Below are 13,524 nucleotides of genomic sequence, written 5' to 3' on the forward strand. Positions count from 1 at the left end.
TGTCACCCAGAATTCATAGTTTACATTAGGATTCACTCCTGGTGTTGTACATTCTGTGGGTTTGGGCAAACGTGTAATGGTGTAAAAACACCATTAGAGTGTCATACAGAGTAGTTTCACTGCCTAAAAATCCTCTGGATTCATCCCTCCCCTCCCCTCACACCCTGGCAATCCCTGACACTCTTAATGTCTGCACAGTTTTGCCTTCTCTAGAATGTCACATACTGTGCACTTAAAGGTGTCTCCGTGTCTTTTCATGACTTGACAGCTTGTTTCTTTTTAGCTTTTACCTTTGAATAATATTCCATTGTCTGGACGGGCCACCGTTCATTTATTCATTCACCTGTTCAAGGACATCTTGGTGGCCTCCAGGGTTTGGCGCTTTTGACTAAAGCTGCTGTAATCATCTGTGTGTAGTTTTGTGTGTGTGGACGCAAGTTTTTAACCCCTTTGGGTAAATACCAAGGAGCGTGATTGCTGGATCGTATGGCAGGAACACGTTCGGTTTTGTAAGACATTGCCAGAATGTCTTACAAAGTGGCTGTGCCGTTTTGCCTTCCCAGCAGCGGTGGACAGGATTTGTCAACCCTTGCCAGCATTTAGCGTTAGTGTTTTGGATTTTGGACATTCTAATAGGTGTGTAGTGGTATTTTGTTGTTTTAATTTGCATTCCTAGTGACATGAGGCGGAACATCTTTTCGAATGCTTCTTTGCCATCTCTGTATCTTTGGTGACATGTCTATTCCAATTTTTGACCCATTTTTTCAATCGGGGTCTTTTCTTAATGTTGAATTTTAAGAGTTCTTTATCTGTTTTGGAGAACGGACCTTTATCCGGTGTGTCTTTGGCAGATATTTTCTCCTAGTCTCTGGCTTGTCTTTTCATTCTCTTTATGAATGTCTTTCACAAACCAGAATTTTCTACTTTTAGGGAAGCCCAGCTTTCGTGGATTGTCCTTTGGGTGTCTGTCGCGTCTGAAAACTCACTGCCAAACCCAGGGTCATCTGGATTTTTCTTACCTTTTCTTTTAGGGGTTTTTGAGTTTTGCATTTTACATTTAGTCCTGTGATCCATTTTGGGTTAATTTTTGTAAAGATGTTAGTTCTGTGTCTAGGTTCACTTTTTTGCGTGTGGATCTCCAGTGGTTCCCATACCATTTGTTGAAAGAACATCTTCTTTCTCCATTGTATTGCCTTTACTCCGTGTCAAAGATTATGTGATTAAATTTATGGGAGTCTGTTTTGGGGTTCTTTTCTGTGCCATTGATCTGTTTGTTCTTTTGTCAGTATCTCGTTGGATTACTGTGGCTTTATACTAGGTCTCACAGTCATGTACTGTCAGTCTTCATACTTTGTCCTTCTTCCAGATTGAGTTGGTCATTCTGGGTTTCTTGCCTCTCCATATAGACTTTGGCATTAGTATGTTGATGTCCACTTCTGGGGGGGATTGTATCGAATCTATAGATCAAAATGGGAAGAATTGGCATCTTGACAATATCAAGTCTTCCTACCCATGAACATGGAAAGTCTTCTTTGATTTCTTTCATAAGAGTTTTGTAGTTTGCATCCCATAGCTCTTGTACATATTTTGTTAGATTTAACCTAGGTGTTTCATTTTGGGGAGTGCTAATGTAAACAGTATTGTGTTTTAAATTTCAAATTCCACTTGTTCATTGCTAGTATGTAGGAAAGTGATGGACTTTGGTATGTGAAGGTTGTAAAATGCAGCCTTGCTATGATTGCTTATTAATTCCAGGAGAGTTTTTGGGTTTATTCTTTCAGATTTTCTACATAGATACTCACTCATGGCATCTGTGAACAAAGATAGTTCTATTTCTTCTTTCCCAATCAATATACCTTTTTTTTTTTTTTTTTATTGCATTAGCAAGGACTTCTATGATCTTGAAAAGGAGTGGTGAGAGGGGACAACCTTGCCTTGTTCCTGATCGTAGTGGAAAAGCTTCTATAGTTTCTTACCCGTAAATATGATGCTAGCTGTAAGGTTTTTGTAGATGTTGAGGAAGTTCTCCTCTGTGCTTACTTTACTGAGAGTTTTTATGATGAATGCATGTTGAATTTTGTCACGTGCTTTTCCTGCTTCTGTTAATATCATGAGACTTTTCTTTAGCCTGTGGATGTGATGGACTCCATTAATTGTTTTTGATTTCTGAATGTTGAACAAGCCCTGCATACCTGGGATAAATCTCACTTGATTGTGGCGTATACTTTTTTTCATACATTGCTGGATTTGATTTGCTAATATTTTGTTGATATTTCGCATTTGTGTTTATGGGAGATATTGATGTGTAGTTTTCTTTGTCTGGCTTTGGTATTAGGATAATTCTGGCCTTGTAGAATGAGTTAGGAAGTATTCCTTCTGCCTCTGTCCTCTGGAAGAGATGGTAGAGAATTGGTATAATTTCTTCCTTAAAAGTTTCGTTGAATTCAACAGTGACCACATTCGGGCTTGGCATTTTCTGTTTTAGAAGGTCATTAATTGTTGATTCAACTCCTTTAATAGATAAAGACCCTTCATAAAGACCTGTTTCTTCTTATGTGACTTCAAACCTTTTTATGTCTATATAATACTCCATTTTATGAGTATACCACATTTTGTTTACTCTTTTGTTTTTGTTTCTGTTTGGGGGCTATCGTGAATAATGCAGCTCTGAATATTTATGTACACGTCTTTGTGTGGACATGTTTTCAGTTCTGGCTACATTTTTTTTCAATGTTTATTCATTTTTGAGAGGGGGGGAGAGGGAGGGTCAGAGAGAGAGGGGACACAGAACCCGAAGCAGGCTCCAGGCTCCGAGCTGTCAGCACAGAGCCCGCCCTGGGGCTCGAACTCACACACCATGAGATCATGACCCAAGCTGAAGTCGGATGCTTAACCAACTGAGCCACCCAGGCGCCCCTGTTCTGGCTACAAATCTAAGGGTAAAAATCACTGGGTTATTTGGTAACTTAACGTTTAACCTTTTGAGGATGTGCCAAACCGTTTTCGAAAGTGGTCTCACCATTTTATATTCCCACCAACAGCCTGTGAGAGTTCCAGTTTCTTCACATCCCCCTTCTTGTCGTTACGTTGTTTTGTGGTTTTGATATGCATTTCTCCCGATGACGGTGAGCAGCCTTTCATGTTGCTCAGCCGTCCGTATGTCTGGAGAGGTGCCCATTTAAATCCCTATTTCTTAATCGGGTTGTCATTTTGTTGTTACGAGCTCTTTGCACATTCTGGCTGTAACTCTGACTGTGCTTCGCAAGTGTTTTCTCCCATTCTGTAAGTTGTCTGTCTATTCTCTTGGGTTGTTTGAAATAACGGTTTCCAATTTGCACGAAGTCCAGAGTGATCCCTTGCACTTCGGGTGTTTATGCAAACAAGTATTGCCTAACCCAAGGTCACAGAGATTTAGTCCTGTTTTCACTGAAGAGTTTTATGGTTTGTGACTTATGTTTAGGTCTGTGATCCATTTTGAGTTGATTTTTTGTGTATGGAGTGATGGAGGGGCCTTTGCATGTGAAGATCCATTTGGCCCAGTGTCCTATGTGTTGAGAAGTCCGTTCTTTTCCCACTGACACTCTTGGTGCCCTTGTGAAAAATCAGCGGAAACTAAATATGAAGGATTATTTCTGGACCCTCAGTTCTAGTCCATTGATCTCTATGTCTGTTCTTAGCCCAGTAGCATCCTGTCTTGATTACTGGAGGAATTACTGTAGGAAGCTTTGAAATTGGGAAGTAGGAGTCCTCCATATTTGTTCTCCTTTCTCAGGATTGCCTTGGTGCCTCAGAGTCCTTTGCATTCCATAGGGATTTTGGGATTAGCTTGTGAATTGCTGCAAAAAAGCCACCCGGGATTCTGATTAGGATTGGTGCTAAATCGGGGAGCGTTGGCATCTTGACAATGGAAGTTTTTTAATCCAGGAACATGGGATGTCTTTCCACTTATTTGTGTCTTTAATTTTTGTCAACAACATTTCATAATTTTCACTGTACAACTCTAGGACTCCTTTTGTTAAACTTCATTTTAAGTATTTGTTTTTCTGATGCTATTGTAAATGGATTCTTTTCATTTTTGGAGTGTTCACTGCCAGTGTATAGAAATGCTAGTGGTTTTTGTATATTGATTTTGTATCCTGTGACCTCGCTGAACTCATTTGTTCGTTCTAATAGGTTGTTAGTAGATTCCTTAGTGTTTTCTGTAATACAGGATCATGTCATCTGCAAATAGAGCGGCGGATGGGTACACCTTTTCTTTCTTTTTGTAGCCTAATTGCCTTGGCTACAATATTCTGTACAATGTTGAACGGAAGTGGCAAGAACAGGTATCTTTGTCTTCTGATCATAGGGGTTGATAATATTCATTCTGCCACCATTAGGTATGATGTTACTGGTGGCTTTCTTATGGCTGTCTTTGTCAGGTGGAAGGAATTTCCTTCTTTTCCCAGTTTGAGTGATTTTATCACGAAAGGGTGTTAGGTTTGGTCAGTTACTTCTTCTGCGTCTATGGAGGTATTCCTGTGGTTTTTGTCCTTTATCACAGTATATTACACTGATCTTTTTTTATTTTTTTTTTATTATTTTTTTTTTAATTTTTTTTTAACGTTTTATTTATTTTTGAGATACAGAGCATGAACGGGGGAGGGGCAGAGAGAGAGGGAGACACAGAATCGGAAGCAGGCTCCAGGCTCTGAGCCATCAGCCCAGAGCCCGACGCGGGGCTCGAAGTCACGGACCGCGAGATCGTGACCTGAGCTGAAGTCGGACGCTTAACCAACTGAGCCACCCAGGCGCCCCTATTACACTGATTTTTAAAAAATATTTATTTATTTTTGAGAGAGTGAGAGGGTGAGTGAGCAGGGGAGGGGACAGAGAGATAGAGGGAGAGACAGATTCCCAAGCAGGCTTCACATTGTCAGCACAGAGCTGGTCATGGGGCTTGAACCTGTGAACCGTGAGAGCATGACGTGAGCCGTAACCAAGCGTCAAACGCTCAACTGACTGAGCCACCCAGGCACCCTCACGTTAATTTTCTTACACGTCGAACCAACCTTGTATTCCTGGAATAAATCCCCCTTGGTCATAGCGTATAATCTTTTTTACCTATTTCTGGATTATGCTCATGTATGTTTGTGAATTGTTGTATCTTCCCAGTGAGTTGACCATTTATTATGTAAATATATCCTTTGTCTCTAGTAACAAGTTTTGTCTTAAGGTCAGTTTTGTCTGATGTTTATATTTATGCTTATTCAGCTCTTTTTGGTTAGTGTTTGGATGGGTTATCTTTTCCATCCTTTGACTTGCAATCTCTTTGGGTCTCACCCTTATGTTTTATATTTTTTGTGCTTTTTGTTGTCTGTTCCTCCTTTGTTACCGTATTTCTTGGGGGCGGAGGCAGGAGCACAGGACACTGGGTGGGCATCACAGACACGGACTCTGCTCTCTGCGGCGGCCCTGTGGGCGGTGAGGGCTCGGCACGTCCTCCCCTCTCTCTGGGCTTCCTGCGTGTCCCCACTCGAGGACAGGCCTGTCCCCTCACAGAGCCCGTGTCCTGTGTCCCAGGCACCATTCATGCTGCTCCACTGGCCTCATAAGTATTTGTCCCCTGGGCCGACCTTACTCCACACTTGAAAGTGTCCGCTGCCCGTCGCTGCTCTGTCCATTTTCTGGCCCTGCTCCCTATGCGGCTCACCTGTAGCGTTTCGCTGCCTGGGGGTTTCCTTCCGGCTTTCTGCAGGGGGCTGTCATCAGGTGGGTCAAACCCGGCAGCAGAACCCCAGCCTTTTATGGCCTGCACCCTGATCATCAGCCATGAGAGCCCCCAGCTGCCTCCCTGTGCGGTGGGAAGTCCGTTAACAAAAGCTTAATTAATGGGATCATTAAGCTTTGCAAGTGGGTCCCTCCCACGGAGTGTGCCCCCTCCCAGCCTGGCTGCATCTGTTGGGTGATGGGACCCGGCCTCCTCGAGGAGGCCTTGTGGGCAGGCTGTCGGCTTCCCAGGGGTCATCAGGCCTGCGGTAGTAAAACTGGGGATCTGCTTCTGGGGCACAGGGTGGGACCGGATAGACAGACATGGATGGGAACCCCCTCTGGTGGGGTGTGTGCCTGAGGTGATGGAGGTGTGGACAGAGGATCTTCCCGGGTGCTCAGTGTGTCTTCTCCGCTAGGAGGCCGTGGATTTCCAGGTCAAGGTCAGGGGAGAAATGGTGCCCCAGGTAGAGGGACCAGCAGCAGCAAAGGCCTGGAGGTTGGAAGGGACAGAGCACAGCGGGGTGTTGGGGAGAGGGTCTGTGTTCAGGGAGCCCAGGGGCTCGAGAGTTGGGATCAAGGCTGGCCTCGTGTCTGCCGGAAGGGAGACCCTCGGCTGACAGGAGGCAGCTGGGCCCCAGGGCTTTGAGTTTGGTGAGGCCTGCCCTCTAGAAGAGGAGCGGGTGCCAGGGACCTTCCAGCTCTTGAGAAGAGGCACCAGGAAGTAGAGGAGAGGCCCCACCCGGCTTGGGGATTTCACACGGGCTTTCCTCATGCCTCCCGTGGACCTGCTGCCCCTGCGGGGCCTCGGGCCCTCCCCAGCCTGCCCTGGCTTCTGGGATTCCCACCGGGCATGCAGGAGGCAGTGGGGAAGCTCATGGGGGCCCCGGGCAGGGATTGTCACATTCCCAGGGAGTTGAGTCTGGGCAGCCAAGGGGGGTTTGGGACAGCAGCAGGGCCAGCAGGACCTGCCACTCACAGGTGTGTGGCAGGTGATTCTTCCTTCTCTGGGCCCCTGTTCCTCTCCTGGATACAAGAAGCCTCCCGTGGGCAGCGAGGTGCCCTGGAGGAAGGGTGGGACGGTGGCCTTCTGCTGGTGGCCAGGGCATCTGGGTGGGTGGGAAGCAAGGGTCCCAGGAGCCCCCGTCCACAGCCCCTGCCCTTGTCCTCATCCAGGCACGGAGTTTGAGTACACGGACTCGGAGAGTGAGGTCAAGGTGCGGAAGCGGTCGCCTGCCGGGCTGCTGCGGCCCAAGAAGGGACTGGGGGAGCCGGGCCCCTCCCTGGCCGCGCCCGCACCCAGCACCCGGGGCCCCGGCCCCGCCGGCCCCGACAAGGCCAAGCTGGCGGTGGAGAAAGGGCGCAAGGCCCGCAGGCTACGGGGCGCCAAGGAGCCTGGCTTCGAGGCGGGGCCTGAGGCCAGCGACGACGACCTGTGGACAAGGCGGCGCAGCGAGCGCATCTTCCTGCACGACGCCTCGGCCGCGGCTCCGGCGCCCAGCAGCGCGGCCCCCGCGGCCACCAAGCCCAGCCGCTGCGGCAAGGGTGGCCCGCTGAGCCCTCGGAAGGACACCGGTCGCGCCAAGGACAGGAAGGACCCCAGAAAGGTAGGGCCCTCAGTGCGGGGGGTGGGAGCAGCGGGAGGGGGCCCCGAAGGCGGGCCTGACTCCTCCCAGCCACGGGCCCCTGGAGCCCTGCCAGCCGCGCGCGTTCAGACCCGGCCTCAGAGCAGCTCTTACTTCCCGTCTCAGGCGCATTCCTCACGTGCGAGTGAGGTGCAGGGACCCCTGAGTGCAGTTATCAAAACACCGGACACCTCCATTTGTTTCTTTGTGTTTTTTTAACGTTTATTTTTTGGGAGGACACAAGTGACAAGCAGGGGAGGGGCAGAGAGAGAGGAACGGAGGATCTGAAGCTGGCTCTGCGCTTACAGGCTGACCTCAGCGAGCCTGATGCAGGGCTCGAACCCATGAACCTTGAGATCATGACCAAGCCAAAGTCGGCCACTCAACTGACTGAGCCACCCAGGCGCCCCTTAAATTTTTAAATGTTTATTTATTTTTGAGAGAGAGAGAGAGAGAGAGAGAGAGAGAGAGAGACAGAGTGGGAGCAGAGGAGGGGCAGGAGAGAAGGAGACACAGAATAGGAAACAAGCTCTGAGTCAGCACAGAGCCTGACTCAAGGCTCGAACTCACGAACCATGAGATCGTGACCTGAGCCAAAGCTGGACGCTCAACCGACCGAGACACCCAGGCGCCCCTATACAGTTTTGAGAGAGAGCGTGCGCACAGGTTGGGGAGGGGTAGAGAGAGGAGAAAGAATCCCAAGCAGGCTCCGTGCTATCAGCATGGACCCTGATACGGAGCTTAATCCCATGATCCATGAGATCATGACCTGAGCCTTAGTTGGATACTTAACCGACTGAGCCACCCAGGCACCCCTAAAATGCTTGCTTTCTAAGAACCGTAGGACAGTCAGACCCTTCTTGCACTGGCTGCTAGGAAGCCACCCCCTTTGGTTGGTTGCATTCAGACCTCCCCATCCCTGTCCCTGTCCCTGTCCCCGATGGAGGATGATCTCTCAAATACCAGTGATGTTCTATGTAGGAAGTCGAGAAGAGGGATGAGGCTTGGCACTGATTTCCCGGTGACGGGGCTAGTGAGGAAGTGGCTGTCTTCCGGTGTCGTCCACGGTGATTGGTGCCCACCTGTCTGCCCACAGCTGAAGCCCTCTCAGGTTTCTCTGGGCCTCGGAGGGAAGGTGCTGGAATAGTGTGTACTGCTCATGGTGATCACACCAGGTGGTCTGAGGCAGGGCCCAGGCCAGGTCCCACCCCTTGAGCACCTCTGCTTCTTCGACTGGTGAAGGACAACTCCTTTTCTCCACTCACGACACTTCTGGCCCCGACTCCCCGGGCTTGGCACAGACCCCACAGGCAGAGGGCCCGGCCCCCACTCTGCGCGCCAGTTCCAAGTTCAGGGTGTCACCTGTGCTTCTGGCGGACGCACCAGCTGTGTACTGGGGGTTCCCAGGACCCGCTTTTCAGGGTCTGTAACTCGCCAGGGGGCCTCCCAGAACCCCTGGGAGGCACTTCACTTACTATTACTGTTTACTAGAAAGGATACGGTTCAGCAACAGCCGGATAGAAGACATGCCCAGGGCAAGGGATGGGGCAAGGGTGTGGGTGTCCGTGCCCTTTCCCGGTCCGCCGCCTCTCCAGCACCGTCACCGACCTGGAAGCTCCCCAAACCCTGTCGTTCAGGGTTTTATGGAGGCTTCGTCACGTTGGCAGGATCGGTTATTAACTCCATCTCTGGACCCTCTCCCTGCCCCGGAGGATGGGGGACATTGGAACTCAGAGTTTCTGGCTTCTCCTGGCTTGGTGTTTCTCGTGAGCCGCCCCCGTTCCGAGGCCAGCTAGGGACTTACCCACAGTCGCCTCATTAGGACAAAAGACTCTCCTGTGATCCAGGAAATTCCAAGGGGTTCAGGAGCTCTTTGTCAGGAACCAGGGACAGAGACCAAGTAGATATTTCTTACTGTGTCCCAACAGAGTGCTCACAAAACCCTGCGAGGTAGGTTACTCATGTTAACTGCACAGGTGGCCTTGTAACTTGCCCAAGGTCACGGCAGCTACTGAGCGTCCCAGCTAAGCTTTGAACACCCGCCCCGGGCCAGGCTGCCCCCTGGGCCCTTTGCCAAGATATGGTACCTTCTGCTGGGGAGAAGATCGGGGGCTCACCCAATCCCAGCCTTCTGATGACACAGTAAGAGACTAGAACAGGAGAGACTAATTGTCAACAAAAGAAATCAGATGCCAGTGAAGTCACCACAGGAGCAACCACTGTTCATAGTGTTTTGAGACCCGCTTTTGTATCCTGCTTTTTTAGACTTGGATATTCCCACTTGCCATCAGCCTTATTTTACTTTTTTTTTAAATCAATATTTCTAAATGGCTGAATAACATCCCTCCATCTGCACCCACCCCTTGGTTTTCATTCTCCGCTGCCATCAACCATGCGGTGATTGGGTTGAGGATGGTATTTTTCTGCCATAATGACCATGGCAGTGACCATGTCTGTTCCGAGTACAGAGCTTGTTGGAGTTCTTTTCTTACTCGAATAATAATAATAAGTTTCCCAGAAAAGGGCTCTCTCATCAGTGGGAAAGAAAGAGGTCTCAGTGATACCTGATGATAACACTGCCTTGGAAGATACACAAAAGGAAGCAAATACAAGTCCACTCAGAACTTTGCTTGCTGTCCTCTGCTGGCCCCATGTGCACAGCTGCGAAGGTAGAGGCCATTCAGTGAGCTGTCCGTTTTCAGCAGGTGTTTGTGGAGAAAGGTGGTTCCTTCGACCCCCTGGATGCCTTCCGATTTCAGAAATGTGAACAGGATTAAGGCATGATGCATCAGAAACAAGAAAATATAATCATATGTGTATTTCCCTCTCCCAAATGGGGATCCAGACTCAATACCTTCTATCCCTGTAACACTGTCTGTTTTGACCCTTATAATGCTGTTTGCTGTGAATGTCACTTGTCTGATAGGAAATTGTGACTTCCGCTGTGGTCTTGGTAGCATTTGTCCAGTGGTTTTTTTTTTTTGTTTTTTTGTTTTTTTATTTCTTAATTTCCCACATCCTCTGGTCCTTTGACTTGGTTGTTTTGTTTCAGGAAGGTGTCTTTTAAAAAGCATAAAGTTACCCCTTGCCCCCTGCCGCCCACCTCTCCTGGGTCACGGAGATTATAGTCTGAGCTTCCTTCTGGCGCCAAGTATCCCCACTTTGTTGTCCTGGCCACCGCGCCCCCTGCCTCTTCCTGGAGCAGGACTCTCAGACGCTGTAGCAAAGCTTGTAACTGTATCTGTAGATGCCCCAGTGTTTCCCTGACAGGCCGCAGGACAGACAGGTTGTTTCCAGTGCTTTGCTCTGATAAACGAAGCCATGCCCGTGGGATTGGACTGGTTTCGAGGCTGCGGGGATGAGTAGCGGTCCCTTCACCCCACCTTGGGGGGCGGGGCTGAGTGCAGAGAATCCGCGGAGCCTCCACCCGGCCCTGCGGTGGGGGCAGGGAGCAGCGAGGTTGGGGTGGGCGTGGCTGAATACGGACCAATACGCAGCGAGCGGCCCCTTGCCCCTTACCACCTGGGGGCGGGGCTTGGAGCTGGGGTGGGCGTGGCTGAGCTCAGAATTACTCAGGCACGCCCCAAGTGACGCGCCGCAGCCGAAAGGGTCTTCGTCCTTCCAGGAACGTGCCTGTGGGACCACCCGGCACCATCCTGGTTTTTTGTGGCTTCATTTGGAAGCGTGTTAAAATGGAGGCAGCCGATGCATCCATCACCGGGTTGTGGGAGGGCGGTTGAATGAATGGCGCCCCCTCCCACAGCTGCACATTGAGCAGCTGTTAAAAACAAAGCTAAGCAGTCTCTATATCAGACATACTTGGGAGGGAAAGTTGCAAAGCAGGACATTTGGCAAATTCCCATTTGTGTTAAAAGAAAATACCGTTTGTGTACAAATGTATCTTCATAGCCTGTGTTATTTACTCCGTTGTATGTGCTTTTGGAAAGCTCTGGAAGGGTACACCACACAGCCTCTAGTGACTCTAGCGCTGTGCACTTGACAGGATTCATTGGAGAGGAAGTTGCACCTATATGCACTTTGGTGATTTTTTTTTTTTTTTTACAATAAGCAACATATAGTAATAATGAAGCAGTTAAGATGAAGAAAAGATGAAAAACAAACGTACTTGGGGGAGGGGAGGGAAGGGGTTTCGTTCCTTTCCGGGATGGCGAGGACGGCCTGTGATGGCACCTCTGTTGCTTCCTCCCCCAGAAGAAGAAGGGGAAGGAGGCCAGCTCAGGAGGGGCGGCGCTGCCCCCGCCCCGTGTTCCCGCCCTGCCCCCAGAGGCCCGGGCGCCCCACACCAGCTCCCCGGCCACTGCCAAGAGGAGCAAGGCCAAGGCCAAAGGGAAGGAGGTGAAAAAGGAGGTGAGGCTCGCGGTGCCCCAGGAGCCAGGTCCTCATAGGTCCCTCCCAGATGGGGCATGCTGGGCGTGTCCACCCCCCACACCACCTTGTCCCCAGCAGGCTGTTTTTTTTTTTAATGTTTATTTTTGAGAGAGAGAAACAGAGCATGAGAGGGGGAGGGGCAGAGAGAGGGGAGACAATCCGAAGCAGGCTCCAGGCTCTGAGCTGTGAGCACAGAGCCCCATGCGGGATTAGAAACCACAAGCCATGATCATGACCTGAGGCGAAGTTGGACATGCAAGTGACTGAGACCCCAGGCTCCACCCCCTTCCCCCCCACCCCCCCCCCGCCCCAATTGTGTGTCTGGAAGTGCTGCCTCAGCCCACGCAGGCCCTGGCCACTGGGGTTGCTTGCCGATCTCACGGACACCACCCCCTCGGCCCCGTACCACTCACGTGGCAGATGCCCCTGCAGCCTGGCCGAGACTCCGGGGTTTCCAGGGAGGGTCCTAAGCAGCGGGACTTGCACGGCGTGCCCCGAGCCGTGGGTCTGCTGTGCTCTGTCCCCAGAACCGGGGGAAGGGGGGAGCCGTGAGCAAGCTGATGGAGAGCATGGCTGCAGAGGAGGACTTTGAGCCCAATCAGGACTCGAGCTTCTCTGAGGATGAGCACCTGCCACGTGGTGGGGCTGCGGAGCGGCCACTGACTCCAGGTAAGTGCCCTCGATGCCCTGTCGGCTCAGGCCCAGAGCGTGTGTGGGGGGGTGGCTGGAGGTCCCCCTGGGGAAGCAGTGGGCAGGGGCTGAGCTACCCCAGGGAGTGGGCATGTGCAGGGGCCCTGAGGTTGGGTGGGGGCATGGTATCTGTGGTAAACCGAGAGAGGCCGGCTTGGCTCTGGTTTAGTAAGCTGGGTGGGGGAGGAGGGAGAGGCAGACGGCCCCATCTCTGGGCTGTGGTCACAGTTTGCCCTAATGAAAATAAGAAGCTGTCCGCGGCTGGAAGTAGATGAGGACAGTCGGACTGGTTTTGGAAAGTGCTTTCTGACTGCTTTGTATAGAATGACTTGGGGGTGGCCCTGAGGGGGACAGGAGTCCAGGTAGGGAGGCCCTTGTGGGGATCCGGTGAGCGATGGTGGCAGGGGCAGCATGGAGGGATATGGGGTGGGTTTGAGCACGTCGCGAGGGAGAGAGGGGCTGTGTGAGCAGACCAGAACGAGTGAGTATGGGTGGTGGTGGGGTGGGCGTGTAGGGGGAGCAGGGAGAGATCACATGCCACACTTTGCTGGCTGGAGTCTGGGGTGCCTGGAGAACATCCGGGTAAATGACATACACCTGGCACCTGGACCCAGGGGTGTGGAGCTCTGAGGAGAGACTGAGGATGTGAATTGGGTGGGGTGGGTGTGGAACAAGAGGATGTGCAGAGCTGGGGAACTTAATCACCTGATTGGGAGCGTATCAGTCAGCTGTTGCCGTGTAACAAAGAGTTACCCAGTGGTAGCTGGTAGTAGGTTTCCATTATGGGTCTCAGTGGTCTGTAAGGCAGCCGGGCTGACCTCGCCTGGGCTTGTTGCCACAACAGCAGGACAGCTGGAGGTCCACAGACGCAGGGTCAGCTCCACTCCGGGGCCGTTCACCCCCTGGGCCTGTGGGTGAGCCGGGGCATGCTTTTCCTGGGGCCGTACTGCCAGAGGCTCACGAGGGAAAGTGGGAGCTGACCAGACCTCTGGAGGCCTAGATTCAGAATCAGTATTTGATCACTCCCACCCTTGTGCCATTGGCCGGAGGAAGTCTCACGGCCGCACTCAGC

The 13,524-nt window shown here is 51.0% G+C and overlaps 1 protein-coding gene across 6 annotated transcripts in view; it reads left to right on the plus strand.

Moving 5' to 3' along the window:
- The window catches only part of TNRC18 (trinucleotide repeat containing 18), an 86,240-nt gene that overhangs the window by 61,256 nt on the left and 11,460 nt on the right, over positions 1-13,524 (plus strand). For all 6 annotated transcript variants that reach the window (XM_053213310.1, XM_053213312.1, XM_053213311.1 and 3 more), the window contains 3 exons: positions 6,925-7,355; positions 11,586-11,741; positions 12,290-12,431. In XM_053213310.1, the coding sequence (XP_053069285.1) occupies positions 6,925-7,355; positions 11,586-11,741; positions 12,290-12,431 (729 nt within the window). The remainder of the gene's footprint in view (positions 1-6,924; positions 7,356-11,585; positions 11,742-12,289; positions 12,432-13,524) is intronic.

The sequence above is a fragment of the Acinonyx jubatus genome, chromosome E3 (assembly GCF_027475565.1).
Source record: "Acinonyx jubatus isolate Ajub_Pintada_27869175 chromosome E3, VMU_Ajub_asm_v1.0, whole genome shotgun sequence".
Classification (NCBI taxonomy): Eukaryota; Metazoa; Chordata; class Mammalia; order Carnivora; family Felidae; genus Acinonyx; species Acinonyx jubatus.